Source organism: Biomphalaria glabrata, chromosome 1 (assembly GCF_947242115.1).
Source record: "Biomphalaria glabrata chromosome 1, xgBioGlab47.1, whole genome shotgun sequence".
In the NCBI taxonomy this organism is placed as follows: Eukaryota; Metazoa; Mollusca; class Gastropoda; family Planorbidae; genus Biomphalaria; species Biomphalaria glabrata.
In genome coordinates, this window is record NC_074711.1 from 12,438,102 (window position 1) to 12,464,815 (window position 26,714).

The 26,714-nt window shown below is 30.9% G+C and overlaps 2 protein-coding genes across 8 annotated transcripts in view; one reads left to right on the plus strand and one right to left on the minus strand.

Annotated features, from left to right (window-relative positions):
- LOC106053826 (Fanconi anemia group I protein-like) overlaps positions 1–16,078 on the minus strand; it is a 32,545-nt gene extending 16,467 nt beyond the window's left edge. For 2 of the 5 annotated variants that reach the window (XM_056022531.1, XM_056022526.1), the window contains exons 1-26: positions 15,606–15,826; positions 14,377–14,463; positions 14,186–14,261; positions 13,957–14,087; positions 13,589–13,674; positions 13,316–13,441; positions 12,408–12,573; positions 11,781–11,869; positions 11,227–11,356; positions 10,928–11,020; positions 9,886–10,022; positions 8,835–9,015; positions 8,579–8,663; positions 7,081–7,282; positions 6,235–6,349; positions 5,954–6,076; positions 5,366–5,434; positions 4,983–5,084; positions 4,355–4,540; positions 2,896–3,017; positions 2,599–2,775; positions 2,031–2,210; positions 1,734–1,894; positions 1,488–1,567; positions 311–479; positions 30–157 (exon numbers count right to left, since the gene is read on the minus strand). In XM_056022531.1, coding sequence (XP_055878506.1) covers positions 30–157; positions 311–479; positions 1,488–1,567; positions 1,734–1,894; positions 2,031–2,210; positions 2,599–2,775; positions 2,896–3,017; positions 4,355–4,540; positions 4,983–5,084; positions 5,366–5,434; positions 5,954–6,076; positions 6,235–6,349; positions 7,081–7,282; positions 8,579–8,663; positions 8,835–9,015; positions 9,886–10,022; positions 10,928–11,020; positions 11,227–11,356; positions 11,781–11,869; positions 12,408–12,573; positions 13,316–13,441; positions 13,589–13,674; positions 13,957–14,087; positions 14,186–14,261; positions 14,377–14,460 — 3,198 coding nt within the window. In that variant the 5' untranslated portion in view covers positions 14,461–14,463; positions 15,606–15,826. Of the gene's footprint in view, positions 1–29; positions 158–310; positions 480–1,487; positions 1,568–1,733; positions 1,895–2,030; positions 2,211–2,598; positions 2,776–2,895; positions 3,018–4,354; positions 4,541–4,982; positions 5,085–5,365; positions 5,435–5,953; positions 6,077–6,234; positions 6,350–7,080; positions 7,283–8,578; positions 8,664–8,834; positions 9,016–9,885; positions 10,023–10,927; positions 11,021–11,226; positions 11,357–11,780; positions 11,870–12,407; positions 12,574–13,315; positions 13,442–13,588; positions 13,675–13,956; positions 14,088–14,185; positions 14,262–14,376; positions 14,464–14,647; positions 14,866–15,605; positions 15,827–15,953 lie in introns of those variants that run through there. The other 3 variants (XM_056022536.1, XM_056022543.1, XM_056022546.1) reach the window with 3 other exon arrangements.
- Positions 16,079–16,166: 88 nt separating this feature from the next.
- Positions 16,167–26,579, plus strand: LOC106053831 (polyribonucleotide 5'-hydroxyl-kinase Clp1-like). Of its 3 annotated transcripts, XM_056022607.1 has the most exons (14): positions 16,167–16,575; positions 19,560–19,634; positions 20,979–21,092; positions 21,594–21,719; positions 21,873–21,986; positions 22,282–22,309; positions 22,407–22,577; positions 22,698–22,787; positions 23,308–23,408; positions 23,518–23,656; positions 23,923–24,003; positions 24,444–24,537; positions 24,993–25,106; positions 26,462–26,579. In XM_056022607.1, exons 1-13 carry the CDS (start codon positions 16,555–16,557, stop codon positions 25,102–25,104), a joined length of 1,266 nt encoding a protein of 421 aa, XP_055878582.1. In that variant the 5' UTR covers positions 16,167–16,554; the 3' UTR covers positions 25,105–25,106; positions 26,462–26,579. The 3 variants fall into 3 exon arrangements, with proteins under 3 accessions (XP_055878582.1, XP_055878573.1, XP_055878588.1); XM_056022598.1 differs by lacking the exon at positions 26,462–26,579 and having other exon boundaries at positions 24,993–25,116; XM_056022613.1 differs by lacking the exons at positions 16,167–16,575; positions 26,462–26,579 and having other exon boundaries at positions 20,960–21,092; positions 24,993–25,116.
- Positions 26,580–26,714: the final 135 nt, after the last annotated feature.

The following is a 26,714-nucleotide window of genomic DNA, read 5'->3' on the forward strand; positions in this document are numbered from 1 at the left end:
AACGATTGTGTGAAATAACAGTAACTCACCTGATCAATATCCCCTAATTGACTGTGAATATCTTGACAAAGACTTAACAATATTTGTGGTAAAGACTTAGTCTGTTTGGAGAGTTGCAACATTAAAGAAATTAAATGACGACAGGTAGCTGCATCATCTAAATAGGAACACACACACAAAAGTTACCTTAAGACTTTGATTTTAATCTACAAGCTGGTAATTACCAGCTATATAATAATAAGGATAATATACAGTCAAGTATTAACCAGTCAGGTATTCAGTAACTGACACAATATAATCATATACTAACCTATGGGGTGTTCAGTAGCAACTTTTTGAAGCCAGTTAAATGTCTGTTGGTATTCCTCCCCATGACTTGGCAGATGATGAACTAAATGAGCAATGATAGAGAATAATGTGAAGACCTCCTTCAGGTTCTGTGAGTCTTTATTTTCATTTAAAATAGTGACCACCAATCTCTAAATGTTGAAAAAAAATGTAATGGTAAAATAACTGAATATATTAAATGAAATTAAAGCAGTTAGAAGTTGTTTTAACAATACATGGCATATTACTGTATGAAGATTTGTGGTATCGGTTATATCTCCTCCTAAATCTTTCACTTCTAAGTTAATTCTGTCTATTATGTTTGGTACTCTTACTGCTTACACGCTTACTCTGTTTTTTTCTGTGATAAAAAAATTGCTTTTATATTTTCAGTAACTTTCATTCTTTCTAGACCCTAAGCCTGAACTCTGAACTCAATTTTGATACATTTTACAATATCACAATGAAACAAGAATACATAAAAAATACTTAAAAAAAACAACCAACAAAGCTTATATTAAGTGCAATTGTATCAATTAGTTTCGATCAGTCATGTGATTACATTTATAATAGATCTAGAAATCTTTGTACTAATTGTTTTTGCTTAGCATAATTTCATGCTTTATTTCTCTCAATGCATTATGATCCCATCACTTGTCTGGACCAGTTAAAAAAGGAGGAGAAAAAGGAGTATCTGGGTGAAATTTTTTGTGATCGCTTCTTTAAATGCATTTAAAAAGATACAACTTGTTCACTCAGGGTTCAAGCCTCCTCAAAGGGGACTAATTCAACTTATACCACCACATGTCAAGTATGATTTCTTTCGCTTGTTCAATACCAAACAAAATAATTACCAATAGTTATTTAACTAATTGCTTCTTTTTTTATTGATTCTTGGTTTGTCAGGTACTAGAAATAATTGTGCGAAATTTCAACTTGATCTGAGATTGGGTGTGGGAGAAATAATGAGTACAAACATTTTACCAGACAGAGTGAGTTGATATTGGCCTTGTGAAAAAAATTACTTTCATATATATTCAAAATTGAATTTTAATAAATTTGCATGTTTTGAGCATCCATGGACTTATCTCTAATGTTAGCAAGTATTTTATCTATCTTAAAACCATAAGAATAACATTTGTACCATTAATGTTAAATACCTGAAACTTCTTAATGTGATTGTGAATCTTTTCATTTTTTTGTGATGTCCTTAAACGTTCTTTCATTTCTGTTTCCTTCTCTACACAAAGGGAAACAAATGTCACAATGAACTGAACTTAACAAAAGCTTATAAATTATAACATAGATCATAAATTATTACAAAATGCTTCATTGTTTTTAATATTCATAATCAAGTGTAATTTCTATTTTATTTATCAATAATTAAAAAAACAACACTAAATCACCTAAACTTGACAAACACTGAAGAACTGCATTCTGCCCATTTTTACAAGCCATTTCAATAACCAAGTTCAATCCTTCTAATATTTGGCTGTTTAATTTTCTGTCTTTTTGATCTGTGCTATCTCCTTTTTGTTGGTTATCAATATAACTGATGTAAAGTAGTCTGAAAAATCCAAACATATTTGTGCAATGCAAAAGTCTTACTATTTAATGACATTAGTCAAATTAATATTAACATCTACATATAATTGTTTAAAAAAGGACCACTGTTTCTAAAAAAAAATGTTAAAGTAACGCACCTTCCAATATTAAAACACACTTTTAAAAGTTTTTCTTTGCTTTGAGTTTCTCCCTCACATGTTCCCTTACTTGCCACTTGGCCTAGCTTTTGAACAGCAATACTTAATATATAGGTCAGGAAATCTTTGTTCTGTATCAGCTGATCTATTCCATTTTCTTCCAGTTCTGGTCTCTCATCACTGTAATAACATAATGTATTTAGAATAAGTGTGATTTACAATGATGTTACAGAATTTCAAATATTTAAGAAAAGTTGTTCATTAAAAAAAAAATTTGCATTTCATTGTTTCAAGTACATGTGTACAACAAAGCCTACTGGGAGGAAGATTTAATTAATGTTCTATTATAAAGTCATTGACAATATAGAGTGTAAACACAAGATGCATGAACAAAATGTTTTTCTGAAGTTTTCATGTCAACTGGCAAACATCAAAATGCGCCCTTATGATCTAGTTCAATGAGACTTCTAAAAATTATTTTTCATGAAATGCTGATCATTATCAGATTAATAGTACTTGATCATTATCAGATTCTAAAAATAAAATAAGAACTAATGTAAAAGTTTACCATATAATTACAGTGAGAAACTTCTCCACTGCTTTTAAAGCTATAAGACTGTTTGGTGTTTTGGTTGTGGAAGTTTTGTTTTTCTTGCCAGAAGATGCTGCAGACTTTTCTTTCACTACTGTACTAAGTTGAACATGCTTGGTGAAAAGCTGAAGCACTTCCTTGCAACTTTCAATGCTGTTACACAGACAAGCTCATTAAATACAAGATTGCAAAACTAGAATACTATTTTTTGAAAAATAAAAATAGAAAAGTAGAAATATCATTTTCATTTCTTATTTCTGAACAGTCTCTCACCTGTATTTTCCCATTTCAAAGGTAAATTCCATTAAAACTTCATAAAGTCCTAAAAGCAATATTGCATTGATATTATTTTTAACACCTACACCTGTGGCTAGTGAAAAATCAGCACTCTTGTCCTAAAAAAACAGACATAAATTATTTTTTTTTAAAGTTCAATATCCTTTAGTAGATAACGGAAAATGTGTGATTGGATATCATATTTCTAGACCATTTATTTTCAGAAAACCAATGAAAATCTTCTTACTCTACATAATTCAATGCTATTTAATTATTACTATTGCTTATAATAATGCAAGTCACGATTACATTTCTAAATTATTTGTTCATAGTAAATGTAGATCTAAAAGTGATTTCTATTACAGTTCAACAATGTTATCTATACAAGTAACATTCTGTTTATAGGGAAAAAAAAAAGCATTAATATTGAATATGAAACTCTTGAGTAGGTTATAATATTTTTGCAGATCTTCAAACTGTGCTAAAATATTTCTATAGTTTGCAATGTAATTTAATTAAACATTTTTATCATCCAATCCAATCCTAAAGAAAAACAAATTGTTTTATTGAAAGAAAATAATGTGGCAATTTTTATTTGACATCTCTTATACTTTTTTGATGTACCCACTCAAAAGACAAGTTTCAAAGCAAAGATCATTCTTCATACTTTGTGTAGATAGATTGTCATATCTCTTTTTTTAACCCTTTACCACTTGATTAGATATTTCAAACTACCTCTATTTCACAAAAAATATGCATGGAAAGCTCATCTGCTATTTGCATATGCTCTTTAAGAGTCTTCAAAATGATATGCCCAAATAATCCAGGCCTGAGAATAGTCCAGGATGGTAAATGACTAGAACAGAATTTTAACATCAGAGATGGAGAAAAGAAACAAGTTTTCCAGCAATGATAATTGTCCAACTTACAGATAGCAATAAACAAGTCATTATTATAATGGCAATGTCTTTGATTCCAAAGATTAAAAATGAGTGCAGTGTTTCACATGAGTATGCAAATCCAGTTGCAACCTGCATATTTTCCCACATCTGATGCAGACAAAACTGTAAGGAGTCTATTTAAGTCTTTTTTTTTTTTGGACATCTTCTGCACCAGTCTTCTATAATAAGGGCTTTTCTTTAGGCCTCAAATTTGTGTGTATGTGTGTGTGTGTGGGGGGGGGCACAGCTGTCCTCCTTTAAGCTCGCATAAGAAAGATCACCTTTGGCATGTGGTCATCCCCCATGCGTGATAAATATCTGACCAAGTGCAGCAGTCAAATGGTAAGTATTTCTTCCCTACTGCCCACATTGATCTCCAGCAGAACATGGTTATTTGTAAGGTTATATGCCCATTATGGAGCAAAGGCACCTTTACTGAAAACGTTCTGTAAAGAAGCCTGCTTTATAAACATTGATTTTTGTTAAGTGAAGAGGCCTATTCCACCACAACTGACCAATTCAAAATCTTCCATTTCTGCTTCAATAACTCTCTTAGTCAAAGTAACTAACAAGTTTTGAAGTTTCTGGAATGTCTCCTCACAGCCATCTTGGTCATCATCTTCAGTTTCAGTTGACTTCTTTTGGCTCTGGATGTCCTGAGACTTTCTAAGGCATTGTTGAGCACAGCCAACCAAATGGGCCTGTAATCAACAGAATGCAATAATTTAATTTCATTTTGTTCAAAATAATTTCCTTATGATGACTGCAAAAACATCAAAACAAGAAATTTTGCATCAATGAAAGAAACCTAATTACTTTGTAGGACATGGTCTGCTTACTGGAATGTCTAAATATCCTGATGGATGCTAGGAATGTTATATTATGGCTTTAACTTGATCAAAGCTGTGTTTTTAAGAGCAGCAAGCGACAGTTACACTTATCACAAATACCATTGGAGTAGTGGGCACTGCCTAAGACTCACTAAATAAAAGTATAATTAAAAATGTTCCAAAAGGTTCTTTTTAGCTAAGGTTAACATGAATATTCACTAATACGCAATAGCAATGCATATTTTTATTATTATGTATAAAGCTTTAGACATAAGTGCTGTTACATACTAAGATTTGTGATACTTTAACTCACCAAAGGCTCTGCTAAATAAACTTTGTCTCCATGGGTAATAATGCAGGGTTCTAATCGTAGTGGTGGCTTTACATCTTCATTGAATTCATAATATTTCTTCAGCTGAATAATACATTTTAAAATGCACTCAAGAATGTTTTTAGTTGATTTTTTATGTATATTGTTTATAAAAAAAAGCTAATTAATTTAAAGAGATTCAGTTGAGTCAAAAAATATTCTTATTTTACTTTCTGTGTTCATGCTAGTTAAATATCAAGTTTTATTGGCAGAGCTTCTCTTTTTGTCTTTCAAACCTACATAGCATTATGTGAGGAACAGTTAAGTCTCTCATTGCTTCATAGGATAGAAATATCATTATACAAATGCACTGACATTAACTTTACCTGAAAAAACAACAAGTCCAGTACTGGATTCATCAACTCAGAATTCCTATGCAGAACTTCACACAGACCCTAAATTGTCAATTATGATATAAATCTTAAAAGTGAATATTTCAAGTTTGAAGTAAAAAAAATATAGTTGATCAACAAAATTAGTAAGGACATTTTTTTGTTTGTTTACTAGTTAAAAAAAGTATTAATTAGAAAAATTTATTTTAAAAGAGAAACATTATTTAATTATTTGGTCAATAAAGATTGTTTTTTTTTAAAAGAAAGAAGAAGAAAGCTAGATTGGTAAATCTTAATTCCTCTGACAGAGCAACAACAATTTCACAAAATGTTAAAAAAAAACATAAGAAAGTATTTTCCATTGCCCATCATTGCAAACAATTGTAAGCTGTAGTACACACAAAATTGTACAAATTAAAACAATACCATTAAGCATAAACAGCTAATTGAAAAGCTAAAATGAAATGCTTACAACTCAACCAATAATGAGAATGATATCTCCTATTTCCCATTTTAAAAAGTTGTGTATAATTCCTAAGCAAAGAGAGAGTGCCTATTTGTTTATTTAAAGACACTACTAACCTGGTATATATTTAACCGAACATCCGCATGTTGAGTCAAACATCTGGAGAGGTTACCAATGATCTCCAAACACAATGCTTCATTGCTGGCAGGGCTATAACTTGAATGGACATCTGCCTGTATCTAACAATTTCAACATAATTGACAATAAATTAGAGTCAGCTAATGAATAAACAAAATATTTTTTTGTTGAGAACCAATTAGATAATAATACAAAAAAGAAACCTTTATTTATAAAATAAAACTTAAACTATAAAATAAATGCATTAAGAATGAATTACTTGACTCAATGAGATTGGCTGACTTATCTGACTAGATGGAAGTGCTCCAACGACACGAAAATGTTTCAAAATCATGAGAAATCCTAATGCACCTATCTTGCGTGAATCTAAAGGTCTTTGAATCAAAGATAAGAACATACTAAATAAATTAAGATAAGCTTTAATGTTGATCTAAAACTAAATAAAGAGCCATGTATACTAATCTAAAAAAACAATAGATGGAAAATATTTCTTATAAATCTAAATTGAAACATCAAACAAGTTTATTTCACATGTACATATAAAGGATGGCTGCCTGGTCGTGCGGTTTGCGCGCTGGACTGTCATTCAGATTTATCGATGGTCCCGGGTTCAAACCCAAAAAGGTTATTCTGCTCTTTGATTACATTTTGATTGGACTCTACAGAGCTAAAAAAGTGAAAATGTTTTATATGGTTTTAAAAATGTTATGTTTATCACTTTTTCTGTAATCTGTACACAGCATACCTCTAAAAGATTGCTATGTATGGGATTCCCCTACATTTTAAGGAGCTTATTCTAAAGAAAGATTTCAAAAAAAGTTGACAAAGATCGCCATTTCCACTCAATAAAATCTGTTAATGTTTTTAATGGTCTCACATTAGTTCAAGTCTCTGTTGTGAATGAGCGTCTTGATATAATGTGAGAGTATGACTGAGGCTGTCTATCAGTTTGTGTATCATCTTATTAATAGCATTTTAGTTAGTTGTTTTTTTTAGAGATTAACATAGATGGAAAAGAACAGAAATACAATATCCATGGGTTGGGGTTATGGTGGAGTAGGAGGCTAAAATGAATAGCTTATAAATAAAGTCATAAAATGTTTACCTTGAAAACATGGCTTTTCTCAGGTTTAAAATAAGCGTATCTTTTAAGAATGGGCTAAGCTTTAGCAGCGGTTGTAAGGCTGAGAGTAGTCTTTCTGCAGATTTGGGATTCATTGTATCTAGCTTCTCAAACAAAATGCAAACTTTGTTGGTAGATTCAAGAAGAAGTTGTGGTGATGATGTGACTATGTCTGACAATAACTCTGTAAGAAAACATGAATATTGACATATGAAGATTCTTAAAAGGTTTTTATATTTGTTAATTGCTGTAGTAGGGGATTAGATTCTGTGTATAAAAATTACCATGTGAACTAACAAAAAAAGAATAATATGTCACTAACTAATTAGAAGAGTAGAAAGCCAAGACAAAAAAAATATATTAAGATGTCGTGTGCAGATGAAGAAAGTTTCATTGGGTATTTTATTGACACATTGGGCAAAGGAAGTCTCTGTTACCAAAGGACACTTCAGTCATTGTTTATTATGCTTTTGCCTTACTGTTTCTTTTTGTTGCCTTTTTGTTGTTCCCCATTATTGAGGCTAATGTCTATACCTACGTCTAATGATATTTATACTTTATCTTTATGTAGTTGCTCATTATTGGTTTGCCATTAGAGTTTCTGTGAAGTGGTGATTATAAGGAGTTCATATTTGTCTTTTGTATGGGCTCAGGCTTTGGACTTTGTCAGGCTTGATCTGGGTGTAGACCACTGTGTAGAGATGCTCTGTAGGCTTTGCATAGGCCTTACTAGTTGTGGACAGTGTGCCCAATATTTTATCTATACCATTGTAGCGCCTTCATGTTACGCAGAGTTACGCTATTAGTTTTATTAATGTGTGTATCTTTGAATGAATACTTAAGATATAATATAATTTTCCTTCGTTAATTGCTATTCATTAAAGATTGCTCATATCATCTCATCAAAAATATCACTTGTTGACAGCTCTAAATTACTTTGTTTTAGTTACCTGTTTATTTTAACTAATAACTGTCAGGGCCCTGCCAAATGAGCGAAGATTTAAAAAAATACAACCATGACAAGTTTGACTAAGCATAACAAGGTGCACAAGGGAAAAAATGTATGTGTTAGGACATGAAATCTATTAATTTCAAAGATTAACATTTTTAACTCTAAGAAAAAGGCAAAAGTTCACTTTATTTTTTTTTTATCGAAACTTATCATATTGGATAGCTATAGCACTTTGCTAACCAACAAATTCTGTTGAATATTGAGATTTTTTTGTTATGAAATTGTTAGGATTCCCTGTAACTGAGCTTTGATGAGTACTAGGGACCAAGCTCTGTTTTTGTTTGGGATGTTTGTAAAAGATAGTCACATCATCAGACCATAGCCTGCTATGTCTTAAAATGGAATCTTTTGTTACTTCTAGCAAGACAAGGTTATAGCACTGCTTAACATTAACCACTTAATGACTATCATTAGTAAGTAATCAATGAATAGTAACATAAGTAATGAGTAAAGCAATAAGTGTTTTACCAAGATATTGTGTGACTGGTGATGTTGGTTTCATAAGTTCACCAAAAAGAGTGTTGAGAATATCATCTCTAAAGACATGATGAACCTTATGAATAAATAACAAAACAACAAGTTACAAAACTAACAACAATAGATTTTAATTTCAAATTTTTAAAATATAAATGTTACATTTTTTAAACTTTAATACCCAAATTATAATTCTTTTTTTTTAGGGGTCTATATTCTGAGAACTTTTAAGTTAAATAAAAATGCTTGCCTTAAATGTTTTCAATAAAAGTCTTTGACCCAGCTGGCAGGCCTGCTGTGATGGAGATAAAGAGTCTTGCTTTAAATCATTGTCTGGTAGTACTCCAAACACAGGTTTAGGGCCGAAAGAATCAATCAATTTAAATCCCAGTTTGACCAGACCTTGTGTGACTTGATCCCAATCACAAGAACTAGCAATAAAGAACACTGAAACATAATGTCATGTTACCATGGTGCTAACATTATAAACAATCAAACTTTTCCTAATTAAAATTTTGCACATACATCACAAACTCAAAGCTATCTTGACATACAAAAAAATATTAAGAAAATATATATACTAAGGTAATTGTAAAGTTTAAAAAAAAAATTAAAACAAAATCTTTTCTTGCAGGTTTTAAAAATATAAAAAATAAAAACAGTTCCTTTGCTGTAAGCTTTTATTTTAATAATAAGTATTAAAGCAATAAAAAAATGGATGGCTATCTATCAAATTAAATATTTAAAAAGGATGTGGAAAATAATAGAGGATAACATTAAAATCTTATAATAAAAACTTTGGTTTGATTATCAGAATTTGAATAAGATTAATCTAATTGAGTCTGTCTAGCACATGAGGGTGTTCAACTTAAATGGAAGGATTGTTAATAATAACAGACCCAACACAAATATTATAGATGATGTAAACTAATATTGTACATTTATACAATGCTCTGGATATTTATTGCCATTATCAAAGATACTCTATCAAAATTTTTATAGACTATATAAATTTTTTTTACAACCGGTACCATGAAAAAAAAGTTCTTGAAAAAAAAAAAAAAAAAGAGGTGAAAATGTAAATAGTGAATGACAATATAAAAAAAAAAAAAAGAAAATTATGCAACATTTAACATAGAAATTCTGCTTATATATATATTGATTCTATAGGGTCTTGTGGCTAAAAGCTTAAATTTTTTTTTAAATTCATCACTATGTTAGGTTCAAAATGTCTTCATCAGATAGAAAAAAATAACAACACAGATACAAGAAAGAAGTGTGGACTATGTCGACTAATTTACCTGTGCTCAACAGTTTCAAGAACAAGGTCTAATGTCTTAGTGCCAGCTGGAAAGCATTCTCTAACCCATAGAGACTGTCGTTGTCTTTCTTCATCTTGAAAACATTTCAAGACAGTGCTTTTGATAAATTCATAAACCTATAAAAATGTAACAAAGTGGCCCATTCAGAAAGGTTTCAATATTTTCAGCTTGAATATCAACCACAACCCTATCTCCACAATACAAAAAGAAGAGATGTGTAAGTTTTGAAAGTGTTGCCAATTTTATTGTATTGTTAGTCCTATTGACCACATGACAGAACAGAATATGGAGATCTATTAATGTTACTATTATTAGCCTACATTGTTAATATTTATATATATTCAATGAACTGATAGTTGTGAAGATATGGTTCAATGTGAAACTGATGTTATTGAATGATTATCTAAATGATGTAATTCAAGGAAGAAATTTTTCCATTTGGTTAAATGTCAGTGTATTTTATGTATCATACATTGTACTTCACTTGTATAATATAAAATGCTGCTTTTTAATTGTTGTTTTAAATTATATTCAAGTAAACATTTTATTAAAAAAGTAAGTAGCTTGTATGGCAGAAAATAATTAATTAATATTTTTCATAACATTATTGAAAAAAAAAAAAAAACATTGCATAAATGTATTTGAATATACTGAAATACTACAACCATTATCAATACAGTTTCATGTTGTTTTTTTGTACTATTTAATAGTGAATAGTTGTAAAAATGGTTTATATTTATAAAATAACTGCTTGCATAATTAATTTAAAAAATCAAACTTTGTGTTTTCAGAAAAGAAAAAAAGTAGCCATTAAATCAAAACTTTGAAAGATTTAAAATATCATATCAGGTTTTCAATACCCTATCTAAATGGGAAGGATAGACAGACCAGTCAAAACTAATAGCTGCTATTCCTGTTTCGGGGGCAGATAATAACAGAAATAATCATACATAAGCAATAAGAATTTTTGGGATAAAAACAATAACAATTTAAACTATTGAAAATCTATAAAAAAAAATACCTGCTCTTCAAAATAATGAAGCTCTGAAATAGACAGAAGCAGTGCTAAGTTGAATGGAGAAAGCACTTTTGAAGCATTGGACTGACGAAGAACCTGGCAAAATATTCAACGTTAAAATTATAACCAGGTAGAAAAATAGCCAAATAAATGTTTTGCAAGAAAAGTAGCTGGTACAAATTTAAATTTTGGTTTTGAAAAAAAAAAAAATTAAAGGCATCAATTAGCATATACTATTGCTTTACATTAGGATTATTATGAATATATACATGACAAAATTAGACAATTAAGAATTCTTTAACCTTCATGTTGTCAATAAGTGTTGATCCTAGTTTCTGGTCTTGCTCTATTGCTTGCATTATATGTAAAACCACTGTACCTTCAATCTGCCGCAGTGTCTTTAGACAAGTTTTATTTGAAATAAGATCCTCACTGAAAAATAATACAAAATGAAAAATATAAAGATGAGTTACAAAGCCAAAAAATAAGGTTTACAAGTATGTCATGGGGCCAGCACAACAATCAACCTCTTTGACTTTTCTCCTAATGTCAGATATTAATTAGAGTTGAGAGGACTCAGGTGTGCCCTAAAAAAACAAAATTAAAAAATCCAGTCTTCACTGTGATTCGAACCAGAGTCCCTTCAGTTTGGAAGCCAAGTGCTCCACCTCTCAGCCATTACGACCCCTATTGTACTATCAAAACAGAAATTTATTATCAAAAAACAAAAGATATGTTCATGCATTCATGAGGATAAGTCAATCAATCATTTAGTTAACAAGCTAAACAGGAATCAATAAACAGTTATCGGTATCAAAAACTTAGAAATTTGAAGTAGATAAATGTATTACACTACCTGTCGATCATAACTCCATGTGGTCTATTGATGTCATCCTGAGCAGTGTAATGCTGACAGATACCTTTTAGAACAAGTTTTTTGTGACCCTATCAAATGATTAAATTATGTCATTTATTTCATTTTACACATTTAACAAAGTATAAATAATATACAAATACAAAACTCAAAAGACAGAAAAATATTCATATTTTTTAAAATTCAAATCTATTTAAAGAGATGTTTTGAAGTTCCCAAATGAGGGTTGTCTTTCCTACAGGATACAACAAACTTGGTCATTTTACACTCTTGACTTCTTTGAAATTAGCATTTGATATTAATTTTAAAAAATCTTTTACCGTAAGAAGGACCATAGCAAGCTCAGAATATTAAAAAAATAAAATAAAGAAAAATAAGTAGAACTACTACTGAGTTAGAGTAATTAATAATTGACAAAAAGGGAGAGCATAAAAGAAAGAAATAGGTAAAGAGGCAAAAATAAAAATAAATCTAGATTTGAAAAGAACATTTTTTTGTATCTTTTTATTGCAAATTATAAAATTAGATTTCATCTTTTTTGATACTTGTTTTGATGAAATTAACAGGCATAAAAAATGATTAGTTCATAAAACCTAAATTTGTATTTACCTTAGCAGACAATAACAATAGCTGAAAGACAGCAGCAGGTTGATCAGCAAGCTCTATCTCTGGAAACAATCTCAAAACTTTTTCAATAACAAATTTGAGCTCTTCCAGTGTTAGAGGAATATCACAAAAGAGATGAGCCATGTGGATTATTATTGATGGGGGCCACCTAGAAATATATATTTTTTTAAATTTCTGTCTTGTTTGAAACTATTTCTAAAACAATCTTTATTAAGCTAATCAAATTCAAGTTCTGAAAAAAAGAAAAACAAAAATTGGCATAGGGAGACTTAGAAGCTTGCTGTGGCTTTTATACTCTCCAACCTGACAACAAAATCGCTAAGATGTAAAATTTAGAATAGCTATGCCTGGCAATTCCTAAGGAAGCCAATTTTTCATTGTGTAACAGTTTTATAGATTACATTCCATGTTGTGCCTTAGTACACAAAGATTGAATATAAGGTGGGGACATTTCCTTATCTAACATTGATTAAATACGAATTTACTTTAGAGCACTAGTCATAATTTTCCTCAAAGCTCTGTCAACTAATTTCTGTAGTACCTCAATTAAGAAAAAAAAAAGAGTAAGGCCTGAGGCTTTCTTCAAAACATATACTATTTTAGCCTTGCTCATAAAAATCCCCTAAACAACAAACTTGACTACTTTCAAGAAAACTATTCAGAATCACAGGTTCAAAATTTTTTTGATTATTACTTTCATTTCAGTATCTCTAAAAATAACGTTGGTCATGTTTTTATATCTGTGATGTTTTTATTTAATTAAAAACTGTTTATATAATATAACAGCTTTTGGTAAATATTATCCTGATGGAGGTCTCTTGGTCTAAATGAGAGCTTTACTTACTCTAGTTGAAATTATATTTTAAAAAGAAAAAGAAAGGTAGGTTTACCTGTTGGAACAAATACTATTTATCACTTGACTTTTGTATTCTGAGCCTATGATGAGGCTGTCTCCCTTGGGAATAACATCAATAGAGTCTATCAAAGAAAGAATCTGGGGTAACAACTCACCAGATCTGAGAAGTAAATTTTAAAAATGGTTATTAAAATCACATGGACAAAGCAATTTACATGTACCTTGTTACAACAGATTCAAGTCACATGCAGATGGACACAACAGATACAAGTCTAGTACCAAATGACTAAAATGTAAAATCAAGTACCTGCATCCTGTAATTGATCCATTTTTAACTGATTCTACATAGAATGTAGCCAGTTGTCCTAAACATTTAGGTTGTACATCTTTCAGCTAAAAAATCATTTAAAAAATATTTTATACATAAGTGAATTATGACTGTTTCTATTAAATACTAAGCAAATAAACAGAGAAGAGTAAATAAAACAAACATTTCATATCTTCTCTGTTATCTTTGTCTTTCTAGGTGTCTTATGTTTACATATTCAAACCATATCTTAGTACTTAGTGAACATGATTAGTATTTTACTTTTTTTAATCTTTAGCTCTAATTATAGTGATTTTAAAACAGTTTTTCATTGGTAAATCAAAGTAAAATGAACTCTAAGTTTATACCTTTGTTAAAAGAAGCCTGATAATTTCTAGAGCATTTGCAGAATTAATCTCATTTTTTTGTAGAATTTTAATTATACCTATGATGATGTCTGTGCATCGTTGTATGCTTTTATCACTTGGGTCATTAGATGCTGCAAAAAATGATTTTGAGTAAATATTTCTTGCTATAGATAATTATTATTGGAAAAAATGTACTAGATTGAAAAGAAAGTTTTAGTTGAAAACTTACCATCCAATACAAAGTTAATTAGATTAATTGACTCCGCTCTCCCTTTAGAAATGCTGTAGTTAACGTTTTTGATTATCTACCAAATACAAATAAAACACTGAATAATGATGATAGATGGTACTTCATATTCATATAAATAAGTAGATGAAGAAAGAATTAAGGTTTTTAGTCTAGATATAAAAAAAAATCACCTCATTATTTTCTTTGCTGTCAAGAACAACTTTTAATTCATCTAGTTTCCCTGCTTTGCAAATTGATAAAAGATCTCTTTCCATTATCTAAAAAGCAGAACTAAGAATAGTTAAGACAGTACCGTATATAGTTTAGAGTCTAGATCTAGTATAAAGGGAAAAAAAAGGCTGTGTAGACCTGTAGTGGTTGGTTTATTGTAGCTTATGTGGCATAGATTAGGGTGAGTTCTATATTTGGTTTAAAGACTGAAGTTAAAGGAGTCTTACTAACTGAATGATATTCCTTGTGTACATTCACAGTAACGTTGGATACAGGCTTTACAAATTTGATTCCAGGGAAGAAGGAGCACTTGTCCTAGCATATAATCATTACATGGCACAATATTGTCATTGCCTGAAGTAGTAATGGATATAAGTACTCCACTACCTATAAAATGCTTCCTAATGGCATGCATCTCAAATAGCCACCGACAACAAGTCCAACTTCTGGCCTTCATGTGTGGCTCAGATATTGAGTCAGGCAGAACCGTTTTCACTAACAGAAGGAGAAGACGAGTAACTGGCACCTAAACCAGTTATATTCAAGGAGGAGGGGCTCGTTAGCCATTGCTGGCTACCCACCTAGTAGAAGGAAAACTCAAATTCATACCTCTGCTGCCATGCAGCTATTCTATAGCAATTAGGGCTTCGGGAGTCAGCCCTGAGGAAATATTAAAACCCAGCCAAATAACCTTTAGGCAATGCCACTGATGTCAAACTGTATTGTCACTTGCAGTTTATAGTTTATTATGGCTGGAACACCTTCTTTTCTTTGAATAAACATACTCTTTTAGCCTGTGAATTAGTCATTAGTGTGTACACGTTACAATGAAATTTCATGGCCCATTCTCTCTCCTTTTCTTTCTCTGGAACCCCCATTTTGTTGTCTTTTTAACATGCGCACCATAATTTCTCAGACATAGACTTGATTTGGAAAGAGACGCTTCATAAAGCGCCCCCCCCCCCCCGCCCGGCTCATATTTTAGGCCCGTAATTGTAGTAACACTTTTACTTACTGCTCCCTACCCCCATTCCCCACCAACAACAAAAAGTACATTATTTTTTTTTAGTTAAAGAAGTAGACATTAGACACTTTTATGACTTTTACTTTAGTAGAGAGTATATTTATTATTATTAATATTATTCAAAATTTATTCTTTTAGTTTTATTGCTGCTTTTAAGTTTTTTACTTTTCAGTTTGAGTTTTCTTCTGTCCTGAGAGGCGTTTCTAAAGTTCTAGACCACTAGATCTATTCTTTTCACTATCTAGATATAGATTGACTAGACCTATGCCTATCTAGAATTATCAATTTTTTTAAAATCGATCTAGGCCTAGATCTATATAAGAATTAAGATACACTCTGGCTCTAGATCTAGACCTCTATCTCTCTAGACACAGACTAGGACGACTAGGTATAATTGTAAATTTGCGCCCTCGATAATTATCTTTCAATTATGAAGAGTTTCAATACAGGCTCAAACCCCCCCCCCCCCTCAATGCACTAAACTATACATATAGATCTAGATCTGATACGTACTCATCATTGTGTACTATGAATACACATCTAGATATAGATCTAGAGTCTAGATCTTGATATTAAATGTGTAAATGCATTTTATAGATCTGTAGTAGATTTCCATGCTAGATCTAGATCTATGCAGTCTAGTGTCTACACATTTTTTAAAACCCTGTGTGTAGATCACAGACCTATATTATTTCTATGTCTATGACTTATATCTATTTTATTTTGTCTTATGAAGAGCTCTACATCTCAACTACCACCACAACATTTACATTGACTTGAGCATGAACTTAGTATTAGTATAGATTCTAGATCTGTTTAGTTCTGCTATAGATTTACCATCATTTAGTTTATTGCTAGTCTCTAGAATACTACAGACTAGATCTGTAGACTCTTAGTAGATCTAACCATCTGATCTTACTAGATCTAGAGATAGAGTTAAGAGTATCTAAGATCACTATCTAAGATCTATTAACAACATTATTTATGATTATTATTCATCATTATTGATTTGAATTGTAACATTGTTCAATTGATAATTGATTGAGTACTAGTAATAAGTAGTATTGTCAGTATTGAGTCTTGACTCATTGAGAGAACAAATTTGAAAATTAAAATGTCGGAGATTCCAGATGAGGTAAATTAACATAACAACTTCTACTTCTAGACTCTAGTCTAGAGTCTACTTCTACAAGTGCACATTCTAGACTAGAGTCTAGTAATATTATTATAAGTTAGTCTAGCTCTAGTCATAATAATTTATCAATATGATTATGATTTGATTTATAATATAATAGATCTACTTGTAGACTAGAATTAGTAGACAGTAGTGAGTAGAATTAGTGAATTAGAATACTAAGAATCTTGTACTAGATCTAGTTGTAGAATCTAGATCCTAGATCTAGACTAGAAGTTTTTTTCTAGATAAAAAAAAAATTAGATTCTAGTCAATCTAGATCTAACCAGGGCATAATTCTAATGTCATTCCCCTATAATTAATACTTAGTCCTGGCCTATAGACTATAGTAGTACTATAGACTCACTATAGAGTAGTAATAGAGTAAAAGATGTTTATTGGCCATGCTAAGTCAAGCTCTGGACATTTTTTGTTTCAAAATTCATAATTCTGTAATTGTCTGACCTATTAAAACACTGAATGAATTTGTCATTCTTTTGTCTATAATAATAGCTATTTTGTAAATGTATCTCACTACGCATAGTTAAAATTAAATCGGATGTGAAGAGGGGTAGGGTCAGTTTTGTACATTTTTGACATGATTTTTTTCCCTGTAAAAGTTGTGGGCCCATTTCAGAGATTTATCAGACACATTAATATCATTAAAGGAAATATATATAAAATATGTTATTAAGAAATTTCATCCTTAATTTTATTTTTATTTTGTACATTGGCGCAACGACATAAGCCATTGTCACTTTTCAAACACTCCACGCTTTCATTCTTAGCTTGTAACTGACATCACATTAAGGCCACTACTTTGGGCCTAGCCTAGCTGGTCGCACTAGGGAAAAAAATTGTTTTTGTTGCGGGGGAGAAGAGGAGGATTTTTTTTCCCGTAGCACAACTCCACTACCGCAGTGCATACCTGTCACAACTTAGCCTTCTTGGTACCATTAACTGGTCGATCGATAATTGCTAGTCTTCTGCTCTCTCTCACCTGTTTTTTTTTAGAGCATCTCCACACTTAGGGGACACGGAAAAAATGGAGAGGGAGGAGGCTTCGTACCAGACCTGCCTGCCGTTACGCAAAAAGCATATTCATTACGCAAAATCTCCCAAAAATTACCACCAGTATGCAAATACAAATTTAACCTGTCACGTTACGCATTTCGTATCCTTTTTTTTCCTCTTTAGACTAGCTTACGAGCGTTTGCGGCGGTCACGCTTAGCCGTCATTTATGGGGGGGGGGAATATATATATTATTATTGACAAAATAGTCGATCTCACAAGTGTTACACATTCTGGTGCCACAATACGCATTTTGACTATCAGTGTTACACATTTGGACTTTTTTAGGTAGGAAGGTCTGTTTCATACTCTCTTTTGATTTTGACAATCTCTTAGACCACACATAGCACTCTAAGTTTGTATATACTTATGACTAGCCCAGTGCTTTTCAATAATTGTTACTGTGACTTTTTTTTTCCAGCTGTTTATTGATGCTAATCTATTATTGCATAACTTTGTGCACTCATGAATCATAACATTTGTACATATATATGTGTTGCCTATTAAATGTTTTTAAAAAAAAATGGTTATACTTTTTGCATACATCACATTAGCTTTTTTTGTAAATATATTATGAATTTTTTTTTTTTTTTAGTGAAACATTAACAAATCCACACATAAACACATACATAACTTAAATATACATTTTGTACTATATTATTTTGGCAAACAACAAAATTGTTTGTATAATTGTTTAAAAAAACAACCAATTTTTTTTATTTCCCCTTCTTTACTGTGTCAAGTTATTTCCCTTTGATGACTCGTGTCATATGACAATATATTTTCATATTCAGAAAAGGTAAAATTTATTGGCCTCCCCCTATTTACATGTTTAAGTGGGAAAGGAAAGTCTGAGTTGTGAAATTTTTCTGTTTCTATGTCTATTTAGAAGCATTATAATATCTGGTTTTTAAGTGGCTAATGCATCTAGGGGCTTAAAAATCGTGTATCTCCATCTTCCCCTTGGGAAAAAAAGGTCAGTTTTACACTTGTCTACTTTGGCCCCAAATAAAATTACTTTCTCTCAATTAAAAAGGGAGCTGAAGTGTGACAAAATGGTGCATGCGCAATATTTATGAGGAAGTTGGGTAGTAAACATTCAAATAAAGAAGATATAATAATAATACAGTGAGGTGTCCGATGAGAAAGACGAAATCCAGGTGGCCGACAAACATCTTTTATTCTAGATCTAAATAATAAGGGGCCTATTTAAAAAAGAAGAAAAATTGGTATTAATATAAATGGTAAGATAAGCAAATATGTTTCTATATAATTTTAAGAATATGCATAAAAAAATGCAAATGTTGAAGTAACATCTGTATTATATAAGAAGAAGAAGAAGTAGGGTGGACTCGGGGGCGCCCTAAAAAATCCCTAAATTCAATATCCCAGTCTTCAGAAAGTATATGTCAACATAACTTCTTTTTTAAAATTGTGAATGATAGTTATATGTCAAATTTTTATTTTGCCTTTAAAAAATTCCAATGAAAATATATAAATGTCATAAAGCAGCATGACCATGATTGATATGACCATAATATTGATAGTTTGGCACTAGGAAATGGAATGCTAAGGATTAAAAAAGTGATTATTGATAGAACTATGCTATTGTTGTTCATTCCTTCCTTACTTGTAGTGTTTGTCAGAATTAATTTTACAACTTCATTTAAAACAAACAGGAACATAGACCACTTACACTGCTGGGGATGGAATAAGTAACGGGATTGGCAAGCAATAATTTAACAAGCATTTAAAAGACTTATTGTTATTTTTTAAAATTTAAAAAACTAAGTAATGTTTTATAGTAGTATACCTAATTATAAGTGATTACCTCTTCGTCTTGAACATTTTTGTTTGTGATGTTTACTTCCAGGGCCAAGAGTTTAAACTTCAAGCCAATTCAGAACTTCGCTTTGAAGTGGAAGCTAAAGCAATGGTAGAAATTGAGGTAACATATGTATTAGTAGTCAATTAATATCTTCAATTTACCTAATCTAATAACTAAAAAAAATTTTTTTATAGGTTAACTTGGTATGGTATTTTTACAACTTCATAACCTTGTGCTGTAATCATCAAAAAAATCAAAAGAAGACATTTTTAAAACATTTCCCAGACCAATAACTGGCTGGGAGGTGCATACAAATTTTTTCTTCTTGTGGGACATCAATACAGACAAAAGTTTGAGGAAAAAAGTTTGCGAGTCTGGAGCTATGGTATGTTTCCAAAAATGATGATGGTGGAATGTCGATTTGTAGAGCTGCCAGTTTTATCAGTGAATGCATAGATTACTACATCTAGGTAAATCTCCAAACCATCTGCAATGTTAATGTGGGCAGTGACTCATCCATTTTCTATAACGTTATATTAACGCAAACCTTTAGATATTAACACTGCTTGCTCATTTAGTTAGTGGACCTATTTTTTGCTATTATTTTAGCAGCATTCAATAGACTCCTTCTTATTTAATGCAAATAATTCTTAGTGCTTAGCACTTTTTATCAATCTGTATGAAAAAGTCCTTGAGCCATAACATTTCAGCCAAAAACTACTGTCAACATGTGATCAAACTTCCAAGCAGTGATCAGAACTCTTTGCCTATGCTATCCACTTCATTTATGACTGCTACTGCATATTTCCTTGAGGCTTGTTCTGTGACCTCTGGAAGTGTTTACACACTGTTAATTCTTGGTCCTCTTTGGTAACATCATCACTCTAAGATTGAGAATTTAAAGAATGACCAGCTGAGAATGAACAACAAACATACTGTCTCTGCTTTATCTCTAACCGCCACTTACTTGTGTATGAGCAATACTTTTTATAGCATGGGGCTCCTTTCTTATTTCCTAAGTCTTTATCATCTGTCTTCCCAACTGTTAGGAAGTTAACCAGGTCAACATACTTTGTCAAAGACTTGCAAACCATTCAGATACTGGCACTGTATATAGGTGCTTTGGAATTTATCTGCCACACTCATCACAAAAATGCCCAGCACAGCCTAAGTGTAGGAGGTCCAGAATAGTCAGAGATTCCTGTTTTTAGAGCAACCCAATGGAATAGATTTACATTTGTGACCTGGCTACACCACATAGAGGCTGTGAAGCCTTTCCCCTAAGTAAACTGTTATTTTGTTGTAGACATATTTTTATTTTGAATCATCTTAAAACTAAATTTTTTTTACATTTACAATCTTTAAAAATAAATATTTAGTACATTTACAATCCTTAAAAATAAATTTTTAATACATAAATGTACTAATTGAATTTTCCTGTATAGTTTTTGTGAAATTTTACAGATGATTGAAGGTCAGGCAGAAATGTTTGGCACTGAATTGGCAAAGAATAGAAAATATTCCTTTGTTTCAGGGAGTAAGATTGCTATTTTCACTTGGCACGGTTGTGTTCTACAGGTAATTGTCAAAAACACACGACTGATCTTTGTATTATATACTAAACTAAAAAATAATATTTTAATGACTAAGTTTACTATGAATTGTTTAAAATATATTATTAAATGTATTGTAATAAGAATTAATCACAAACTAATATGCACTTGAAATTGTATAATAATACAAAGAAACATCTCTTGAGCATCCCATACATGTTTAAGTGTTTTAATTGCCTCTTTGCTGTCTGTTGCACAATAATGCTTTTCAAAAGTTTGGTTAAAATTAGAACATAAAAAGGAAGACAACAAACTGATTGTTTAGGCTTAAATAAAATGTTTATATTCTTTTTATCTAGTTTTATTTAGCCTAGTTTTTTTTAAAGGGCTTGTCTAAACCCAGTTCTTATCCAATGTCTAGCTTTTATAAATCTATCTGGTCTATCTACATAATTCTGCAAAATGTGCACATATTTTAATACCTGGTAGAACAAATTAATTTATTCACTTGTTTTGATGTTTACAGTTGAGAGGTAAGACAGAGGTAGCTTATATGTCTAAAGAAACACCTATGACAGTCTACGTCAACACACATGCTGCACTAGAACAGATGAGAGAAAAAGCAGAACTTGAAAACACAAGAGGTCCACGAGTAAGTATAATTACTACTGGATTAATTATTTTACCCACAATATTTTTAAAAAAATTTATTAGATCAATCATATTCTTGAGATTGGTTCAATTGATCTATCTCTATTTGTAGATTTATCAGATTTAAAATGTGTTTCTTGCTCTATCTTTAAAGATTCTTGTGGTTGGTCCAGTTGATGTAGGAAAGTCTACATTGTGCAGGATTCTTGTCAACTATGCAGTTAGACTTGGAAGATCTCCTGTTCTTGCTGATATTGATGTCGGACAGGTAAATGTTGTTGTTTTTTCAGACACATTTAAATTTGATCTTACCATTTCAAGGTAATATTACATATACAGATACAAACTATAGCTGTGGCTGTTCACACTTAGGCCTTTTTTGTATTTATGCCATTATCTGTTCCTGTTATCTGTGCTGTAGGCAATGTTCTAATGATTTTATAAAAAATAATTGTATCTTTATAAAAGTAGGTGTTGAATTATAATATAAATTCATTTTAGTTTTTAATATTACAAAAATGCATTTAAAACTTTAAATAAATCTTTTTTTTTTGTTTGTTTAGGGTAACATGGGTCTGCCTGGGACTATTGGTAAGTAGTAAGCTACAAAAAAAAATAAATAAATAAATATTACAATAAAAATAAGTCACCATGTAGTTAGTAAAATGTATTTTAACATTTATTTCAGGAGCTCTAGTAGTTGAGAGGACAGCAGACATAGAAGAAGGTTTCCAACAAACTGCTCCACTTGTATTTCATTATGGTCATAAAAGTGCTAATGACAACCTACAGCTGTATAACTTATTAGTGTCCAGATTGGCTGAAATCATAAACGTCAGATGTGAACAAAGCAAAAAGGGTAGACAATCATTTTATTATATTTTTTAAACACACCTGCATTGACTTATCAAATTTTGTAAAATTATTCAACATTCTTTTATAGTCAGATTTAATCAAAAATATCCTCTTTGATCTGCAGTGAATTGCAGTGGGGTTATAATTAATACAGCAGGCTGGATTCGAGGAGCTGGATACGAAGCACTAAAACAAGCTGCAGGGGCTTTTGAGGGTGAGTGGGCTTATGTAAAATAGATGGCTGCTCAAAACCTATTCTTTTGATGTAATTAATTATATTAGCTATCATACTATTTCTTTGTGTCATAAGAATGTGTTCACAACATATTAGATATTTTGTGCTGTTAGTTTTATTCATATTATCAAAGCCAAAAATGGTGAATGGTTTGTATTATTTTTAATATACATTTTACAATAGTCTGTTTGCTTTTCTATATTTTTTTCTTAGTTTATTTTTAGTCCATCTTTGATAACAAAATGTTTCTGTACTGGTATCTCATTATCAGTTATGTACACACAGCAATATAGTCATACATGATAGTAATGAAAATTAAATAGCATAATAATTGTAAATTTTATTCTAAGTAATATTTAAAATAGTAATAAAATGTGTAATGAAAAAAAGAAATGATTTAAATATAAAATATTAATTTGTTGTTTTTTTCCACTTACAATGTTGTGTAGCTAAAATTATTTTGTCATGAAAAGTAAAAACTAAGTGTTTTTTTTTTCAGTGGATGTAATTTGTGTCTTGGATCAGGAACGACTTTACAATCAGCTCAAGAGTGACCTGCCAGATTTTGTCAAGATTGTATTATTGCCCAAGTCAGGTGGAGTAAGTTGAACCAAGAAACTATTACAAGTGTGTTATGAATGGATTATAATTTAAAGACCCTATGTCCTATTTCTTACTTACATTGTCACAACTAACATTGTATTGATAGGTTGTAGAACGATCACAAGCCACAAGAGCGGAATCAAGAGACAATAGAATCAGAGAATATTTCTATGGGTTGAAGAATAATTTTTTCCCACATAGTTTTGATGTGAAATTTAATGATGTTAAGCTCTTCAAAGTTGGAGGTAAAATTAGCTATGTTTTGATTGTCTTGTATTAAATTAACATAAATATAATCTTATAATGAAATCTGTTAACCTCTTGTCAGCGTATTGTTCCAGCACTCTATGCCAGATGCATTGCTGCATATATTTTGTGTTTATAATGTATTGTTCTGTTTAATACACAATTGTAAGAGATATTTTCTCAAATATAATAAAGATTATATACATTTAATGCGGGGTTGATAACATATATGTGCATATTTAATTTTTCAACCATCATTTTTCAGCTCCATCCTTGCCAGAATCCTGCTTACCTCTAGGCATGAAAGTAATAGACAATCAAACCAAACTTGTGCCTTTGCTACCAAGTATGATATAAAACAGTTTGCTTGTATTAAGATTTAAAAGATTAAAACTTCAAATCTTCAAAATTAACAGTACAGACTAAGGTGTCTCAGAACTTTCAAAATAACTTGACTGCTTTCTAGCTACATTTTGTGCTAATTCTTCACTTTAGAAGACCTATGGTAGAGGTTGTGCACTTAGACTAAAAAGCTTGACTTTAATTGAAATCTAATTTAAAGCCTGTGGGTCAGAACAACTTGACATTAAATTGATTAAATGAACACAAGCTAAATTAGAGTGGTTTCAGTTTAAATTGTTTGTACTTTACATCCAAAATAAGATATATTTATTTAGTAGAGATATATTTAAAAGTTTATAGATATTTATATAATTTAAACTTCTGAAAAAAATTGAACTACTGAAAAGCATTACTGTAAACAATTGTCTTATGTGTTCATCCTAGGCAACAATTTGTTACATCATATTCTTAGTGTCAGCGCTGCCACAACAGTTGATCAAGACATTGTGGAGACTAATGTCTTAGGGTTTATTGTTGTGTAAGTATTTTAAGTACGAGTTGTTGTTTTTTACATAGAATTTAGGATTTATTGTTTGGTATTTGTGAAATTCTGCTGTCAAATGTTATACCAAAAAAAAAAGTGATATTAGGTCAAACTTTATGGAAAGATTAACTATTATATATGTATGTACTATATAATACTGCAAATTCTCATGATTGTCAGTGGTCAGACCAACAGTCCTCTCTGCATAGAACTTTTGTGATTAAGTCTGTTTGATGCTAGTGCTTGGATCTGGGATGCATCATGATTATTTTAAATAAATCTATGGATTGGACAGACCAATACCACTCTAGATAAACATGGTGCCAATATGTGTGGATAAAGTTAAAAATGTATCAGCCTCATAAATCAACTTATAATTATTTTGTTCATTTTCAACTCTAGAAAGTTATGAAGATTTGATTTATTGATACAATATTTCTCTTTTGCAGAACTGGCGTTGATGTGGAAAAAGGTTTGTTTACAGTTCTGTCTCCATCACCAAGACCTCTACCCAAGAACATTCTACTTGTTATGGATATTCAATTTATGGACATTAAATAATTGTAAAAATGATATTGCTTTTGTTTTTTAATGTCTTAACAAATACTAAATGTTGGTGAAAAATGTTAATGACAAGTGTGTGTCTATTTCAAAATTAATAAGAAATTTAACAATTCTTTACTTGAGAATTCTTTTACTTGAGTTAACCTTAGTCTGCACAGCAAATATATAGTATAGGGGATGTTTCTTTTCTTTGATAAATCAAATTACCCTTTTAAGTGACCAGCAAATGTTAATGGGTGATCCTAGTTAGGGAATAGAAAATGTTGCCATGTGTTTATTTTTCTTTTAACTTACCCCCACCCAATTATATTTTTTTTGTTACACTGTGAATTAAAGTTTTAGTGCTGTTTTTTTTTCCTTTAAATTAAAATATTTTGTTTAAAACATGCAACCTGAACAAGTACATACCCTGGGTGGTTTACATGTAACTTACATTCTAAGACATAACAAAAATTCAGTTTTGTATAATAATAAGGCTTGTCTTCGAGTCCAAAGATTAATGAGGAATGCAGTATTTCCCATGGCTACGTAGCCCTGTGACCCACATATTTTGCCACATCCAGGGCAGACATAACCATCGTCCACCAGTGGTTGATTAAGATTTTCTTTTCGACGTCTGTCTTGGCTGAGGATTTTCTTTTGGTCTAAGATGTGTATCCCACAGCCTTTAAGAGTGACCTCCAGCTGGTTGCATGCTGCTTCAGAACGAGTTTTGTATAACCTCAGTGGAAAGATAAATTTCAGAACAAAGCCTTTTACTTGGTAACACAGGCTGTGCACTTATATTATGCTAACCATATCATAATTACAGGCCATATGCTTCCATAGTCTTATGTAATCCACAAAGATGAGCTTATCTAATCTTTGATGTCATTTCCCTACCTTCTCTTGTGTTCTACCTCACTGTAACCTGTACTGTGCCTTATTTAAACAAAGCTAGTTTTTTTTTTTTTGTTTACTTAGAAAACAGTCAAAATGTTTTGTTTATTCGGCTCTAAATTTAGAACTAAATCTCTAATTAGACTGTCCTACAACAGTTAAATGGAGTATGTCCATCAAAATGACATATTATTATTTGGAATCCCTGCTTTCACTTAATTTTATTAAGAGGAGGCAAGGTATAAATTCATCCAATTACAATGTGCAAAGATAACAACCAAGAAGAATTTACTTCACTGAACACAGCAAAGAACACGGGGTAGTTGTTAAATAGAACTGAAGTCTAGTAAGTTGTCTGGAAATGCTGCGGGTAGAATGTCATATGTGTGTAACATATAAAACCATTTTTGTCAATTAAAAAAAAAATCTTGAAAGATTTGTGCATTAAAATGTTTTGTTTAATGTTGACTTGCAGTGTAAAGATACTATAACACATGATGATGTAGTGCACAGAAAACTCAGCTGGATTTAGGATGTGTGTCTACAACTAATCTTCAACCTCAAAAGAAAATAAAAATGATTCCTATTTAAAATGTGTTGTGTGAATGGCATTGTAATATGTTGGCTTGTCTTCAACCATTACTCAGTAGCAGTACATCAACCTTAGCAAAGATGTACAAGTGCTAACAGTGCCCAAGTTTGACTTATGAAAGATCTTAAATCCAGAA